Consider the following 6,000-nt stretch of genomic DNA (forward strand, 5'->3'; position numbering starts at 1 on the left):
TTATTTCTTCGTTTTGCGTTAGCTTTAACTTTCAACAACCCCGTCACCTTCACCTTTCCGTCAAGGTTTGTTTTTCCTCTTTGCCTGTAGTTTTCATATCACCCGCCAATTAACGATTTTCACGGCTGTTATTGGGCTCATCTTTAGACACGCCGTCGAAGCAGTTGACTCGTCAAGATCTCACCACGCCCCAGAGGCAACTAGCCCGGCCTAGTGCATGCCCCCCCTAGACCGTTCTCGCTTGGGCACTTTTCGGTCTCAGCACATCCCTCTCCGCTTTTGCTTGACAACGGAACTTGGCGCCCCCCCCCCAAAACGCTTTCTCAGAGCCTCGCCACGCTCTTCCTCCCTCCGCCAACATCTTCTGCTCCATCGCATCTCGTCTCCTTACGATAGAGTCGACCGTAAACGAGACGACCCTTCTCTCTTATTCTTTTCAAGCGATATTGTCCGCTCCGTCTGCCAATTCCCAACTTCCTCATGTCGGTTTAGCGCTTTTGGTCGTTTTTCCAACCACTGGTTTGTTAACCCCAACAACTCTTGGAAAAATAAATAAACAAATTCATATGCTGCCGGTGCACCATCACTGAATCATCTGTTTTGATGGCGATAATTACGTCTCATCTTAGTGCCGCTGACTGGCACCCTTTTTTTCTCAGAAAAAAGGAATTAGTCGACTTGGATTAGCTGACAATTTCCTTGTATATTTTACCCCCCTTCTACCGTTGTAGGCGCAATGACTCGGGGTGACGAAACCCTTCTCGCCCTAGCGGGCATCCTGCAGGGTCTGGCAAAGGATGTCCCTGACTCTGCATCGCTGCCCTTCAACGGATACAAGTCCAACAACAGTACCAACTGCGATGTTGCGAAATTAAAACTACCTGGTGAAGACAGCGATGGAAAGGCAGTTTTGGAACGGGAGTTGGAGGATCTGATCCGCAGGATCGGTACTATGCAATCTTTTGTGGTCAGTTGCCTTGCGAACCCTTTCCCAAGACTTCTCTCGCATAAAACCATAATCGCAGAGATTAGATCTCCAATGTGACCCTACATACTTTTCTTAGGGCCCAAAAACAACATCCAAATTTCATTGTCCTGACCAACCTTGTTTTAGCCTCCATCTCGACGATCTACCCGCGTAGCGAACTATTCCAGTGGACAAGACACTAACTCCCACGGGTCTCCCAAACACCTCCCTGAATCCGATGTGAACTATGAAGATGATATACATTTCCTACAGAACCGGGTTCAGCTTCAAGCACAAGAAATACAACTACAAAAAGACGTGATCTCCAGCGTTCGTGAGGAACTCAAACAACAGGAAGAAAATACGGAGAGAGCCTTGGGAAAGGTGAAAAAGGAGGATGTCGGCATACTCGAGCGGGAACTACGCAAACACCAGCAAGCTAACGAGGCTTTCCAAAAGGCCTTGCGAGAAATTGGTGGGATCATTACGCAAGTTGCAAATGGAGACTTGTCCATGAAAGTTCAGATCCATCCCTTGGAAATGGACCCGGAAATTACGACCTTTAAACGCACTATCAATACCATGATGGACCAGCTCCAGGTTTTCGGAAGTGAAGTGTCAAGAGTGGCTCGGGAAGTCGGAACCGAAGGTATCCTTGGTGGACAAGCTCAGATCACAGGAGTGCATGGTATCTGGAAAGAGCTTACGGAAAATGTAAATATCATGGCCAAAAATCTTACGGATCAAGTCCGAGAAATCGCAACTGTCACAACAGCTGTTGCCCACGGCGATCTCAGCCAAAAGATCGAAAGCAGAGCTAAAGGTGAAATTTTGGAACTTCAGCAAACGATCAACACCATGGTGGATCAACTTCGTACATTCGCTACTGAAGTTACGCGAGTGGCCAGAGACGTGGGCACCGAAGGTGTGCTAGGTGGTCAAGCTCAGATTGCGGGAGTCCAAGGAATGTGGAATGAGCTTACTGTTAATGTCAACGCCATGGCTGAAAATCTCACCACCCAAGTCCGTGATATTGCAATGGTAACGACAGCAGTCGCCAAGGGTGATCTTACACAAAAAGTCCAAGCCAATTGCAAGGGTGAAATTCTTGCTTTGAAAACCATCATCAATTCCATGGTTGACCAACTGAAGCAATTCGCGCAAGAGGTCACCAAAATCGCCAAGGAGGTCGGAACAGATGGTGTGCTCGGTGGCCAGGCAACTGTCCATGATGTGGAAGGTACATGGAAGGATCTCACTGAAAACGTTAACGGCATGGCCATGAACCTTACTACCCAGGTCCGCGAGATTGCTGATGTTACCACTGCCGTCGCCAAGGGCGATTTGACGAAGAAAGTCACGGCAGATGTGAAAGGGGAAATATTGGATTTGAAGAACACTATTAACGGAATGGTGGATAGACTGAACACTTTCGCGTTTGAGGTCAGTAAAGTGGCGCGAGAAGTCGGCACAGATGGCACGCTGGGCGGCCAGGCAAAGGTTGATAATGTGGAGGGTAAATGGAAGGATTTGACCGATAACGTCAACACCATGGCTCAAAATTTGACTTCTCAGGTACGAGGGATATCTGAAGTCACTCAAGCTATTGCCAAGGGCGAACTTGCGAAGAAGATCGAAGTTCATGCTCAAGGTGAAATACTCACTTTGAAAGTGACTATCAATAACATGGTGGACCGCCTTGCCAACTTTGCGCACGAGCTTAAACGGGTGGCACGCGATGTGGGAGTCGATGGAAAGATGGGTGGACAAGCTAATGTTGAAGGAATTGCTGGCAGATGGAAAGAAATCACTGAGGATGTAAACACCATGGCTGAAAATTTGACATCCCAAGTGCGCGCTTTCGGAGAGATCACTGATGCTGCCACTGATGGTGATTTCACCAAACTAATTACCGTGAATGCTTCTGGTGAGATGGACGAGCTTAAACGGAAAATCAATAAGATGGTTTCCAATCTTCGAGATAGTATTCAGCGAAATACAGCCGCTAGAGAAGCAGCCGAACTTGCCAACCGTACCAAGTCTGAGTTCCTCGCAAACATGAGTCACGAAATCCGAACCCCGATGAATGGCATCATAGGCATGACGCAGCTTACACTAGATACTGACGACCTTAAGCCATATCCACGAGAGATGTTGAATGTGGTGCACAGCTTAGCCAACAGCTTATTAACGATAATTGACGACATACTCGATATCTCGAAAATTGAAGCGAACCGCATGGTTATTGAAAAGATTCCATTTAGCATGAGAGGCACCGTATTCAATGCGCTTAAAACGTTAGCTGTGAAGGCAAACGAGAAATTCCTGAGCCTTGCATACCAAGTGGATAGTTCGGTTCCCGACTTTGTCACTGGTGATCCCTTCAGATTACGGCAAATCATCCTCAACTTGGTTGGGAACGCTATCAAATTCACGGAACATGGGGAGGTCAAACTTACCATTAGCAAATCGGATCGAGAGGAATGCAAAGATAATGAATACGCGTTCGAATTCTCTGTTTCGGATACTGGAATCGGAATTGAGGAAGACAAGTTAGATCTGATTTTCGACACCTTCCAACAAGCTGACGGCTCGACGACCAGGAAGTTTGGGGGAACTGGACTAGGACTCTCCATCTCTAAGCGATTAGTAAACCTCATGGGCGGTGATGTTTGGGTAACGTCTGAGTATGGGCTCGGAAGTAGTTTCCACTTCACCTGCGTTGTGGAACTGGCGGATCAGTCTATCCGTATGATTAACGCAGCCCTCTTACCCTACAAAAACCATCGTGTTCTGTTTATCGACAAAGGCCAGACCGGCGGTCACGCAGAGGAAATTACTGAAATGCTCAAGCAACTTGATCTGGAGCCCCTTGTCGTCAAGGATGAATCACAGGTACCACCACCAGAGATTCAAGATCCCACGGGGAAGGATTCCGGACATGCATACGACGTTATAATCGTCGACTCCGTCGACACGGCGCAAAGCCTCCGCACTTATGACGAGTTTAAATACATACCTATCGTCCTATTATGTCCCGTCGTCTCCGTTAGTTTGAAGTCAGCGTTGGATCTGGGTATCACTTCATACATGACCACACCTTGTCAGCCTATCGATTTAGGCAACGGAATGTTACCTGCTCTCGAGGGTCGTTCCACACCGATAACTACCGATCACACAAGATCATTCGACATTCTGTTGGCTGAGGACAATGATGTGAACCAGAGGGTTGCTGTCAAGATACTAGAGAAATGCAACCATGGTGTGACTGTTGTCAGCAATGGCCTCCAAGCAGTGGAAGCGGTCAAGAAACGCCGATATGATGTCATTTTGATGGACGTCCAAATGCCTGTTATGGGCGGATTCGAAGCAACGGGCAAAATCCGAGAATATGAAAAAAGTAACGGATTATCCCGGACCCCCATTATTGCCCTAACCGCGCACGCAATGCTTGGTGACAGGGAGAAATGCATTCAGGCCCAGATGGATGAGTACCTGGCTAAGCCTCTAAAACAGAACCAGATGATGCAAACAATCTTAAAATGCGCGACCCTTGGTGGTTCTCTCTTGGAGAAGAGCAAGGAACCAAGAATGTCGAGCAGCGGCGAGCCTCATCACCATGTCTCCAGCAGCAAGGGACTGAAATCATCAGACACAAAGCATCAACGACCAGGGATGGACGGTCGAGCTCTAACGGCTGCTGGTGGTCACAAGTCGAATCAAAAATCTGACGTAGTGAGTAGTCGTCGCACTTGTATGACCGGTTCATGGACTAAGAATTAGAAACAGCAACTCCTTCGGACTAAAACCGGCTGAGTCACCTTTCTCCTTGCTCAAGGCAGGATCTCCTGTTTCCCCTTTATTATGACTCTTTTCTACCTTTCGTTATTACTGGTTGCAAAGATGTTTGCTGGTGTAGGAAGGGTTATGGCTTCATATATGCATATATCATTCGGTCTTACATTTTATCTTTGTTCTGATTATCTCTCTCGTCCCTTTGCTTCGAATTGCTCTCCGCCACCGCCTTCTATTGTTTTATTAACCTTTTTTGGTTTCAATTCATTTTTATCATCTTATTTTATTTTGGGGGGTTTTCTTATGCCTTTCCTAATATTTTCGTTGATATATACAGTCCGTTCTGTTTTCTGTTTTCTTCTTTTGCTCTCCTCCATTTCCTTGAATTGTGCCCTGTTCTCAACCCCTTATATACTCATTTAAACTTTAGTTTCTGGCGTATGGCGTGTGTCTGGCACACTTGGACGGGTTAACATAACTCAATTTTCGGCCTGGGAAAATTCAAGACGACCCAGTGGAGTGGATAGTTGCGACGTACCTTTCTTGAGTTTTGTGTATAGGTTTGTTTTATTTTTTGGTTCATAAAGAAGAGCAAGGGACAAGCAATATGTATCTCATATCGCAACCTAGGTATATTTCCGCGCGGTACCTTTCGTTTCCTCCATTTTTCATTTTGGTTATCAATTTATCTATCATTTTCAATTTATCTCCTTTTTTTCATATTATATATCCTCGTTTATTCTAAACCCCAAAAAAGAATCAATTTTATGACAAGGGAACCCATTCATTTATTTGCTGTTGATGCTAGTTTAACGCTATTTCCGTCGCGACTTTTCATCATCGAGTCGAGTCGAATTCGATGGCGGACGGCATCAGGCGATTTCGATTTTTCCTGTTCTTCGTGTTGGGAAAGACATGCAAGGCTGCCATCGCCGGTTGTGAAATAGGAGAAGGGAAAGGACGGCTGGCTTATTTCAACCACCGTGAACCAACATTCATTGTTTACTACGAATCTGCAGTTTGCCTACGGAATTGCTGCCATCGGCATTTATCTTCGCCGCTTTTTTTCTTCCTCATAATCTACTATCTGTGCACTGGAGAGCATGGTCAAAGTGGAATCTAGGCTAGTTATGAAAATGCATGCAATGTGCTGTTGTCCATCCATGGCTGCCACGGCCAGCCACTGCCAGGCCCTGCCCCACCGAGGTAACTTCGAACTTAGAAGAAGTGTGGAGACG

General features: G+C 46.5%; 2 protein-coding genes across 2 annotated transcripts in view; both read left to right on the forward strand.

Annotated features, from left to right (window-relative positions):
- Window positions 1-736: 736 nt before the first annotated feature.
- Window positions 737-4,750, forward strand: HCAG_04502 (hypothetical protein; the record flags this gene model as incomplete). Its single annotated transcript, XM_001540612.1, has 2 exons — window positions 737-967; window positions 1,115-4,750. 2 exons carry the CDS (start codon window positions 737-739, stop codon window positions 4,748-4,750), a joined length of 3,867 nt encoding a protein of 1,288 aa, XP_001540662.1.
- Window positions 4,751-5,865: 1,115 nt separating this feature from the next.
- HCAG_04503 (predicted protein) overlaps window positions 5,866-6,000 on the forward strand; it is a gene marked incomplete at both ends in the record, with an annotated part of 2,325 nt that continues 2,190 nt past the window's right edge. The window contains one exon of the mRNA XM_001540613.1: window positions 5,866-5,968. Within this exon, the coding sequence (XP_001540663.1) occupies window positions 5,866-5,968 (103 nt within the window). The remainder of the gene's footprint in view (window positions 5,969-6,000) is intronic.

Source organism: Histoplasma capsulatum, genomic scaffold (assembly GCF_000149585.1).
Source record: "Histoplasma capsulatum NAm1 scaffold_4 genomic scaffold, whole genome shotgun sequence".
NCBI classification, from domain to species: domain Eukaryota; kingdom Fungi; phylum Ascomycota; class Eurotiomycetes; order Onygenales; family Ajellomycetaceae; genus Histoplasma; species Histoplasma mississippiense.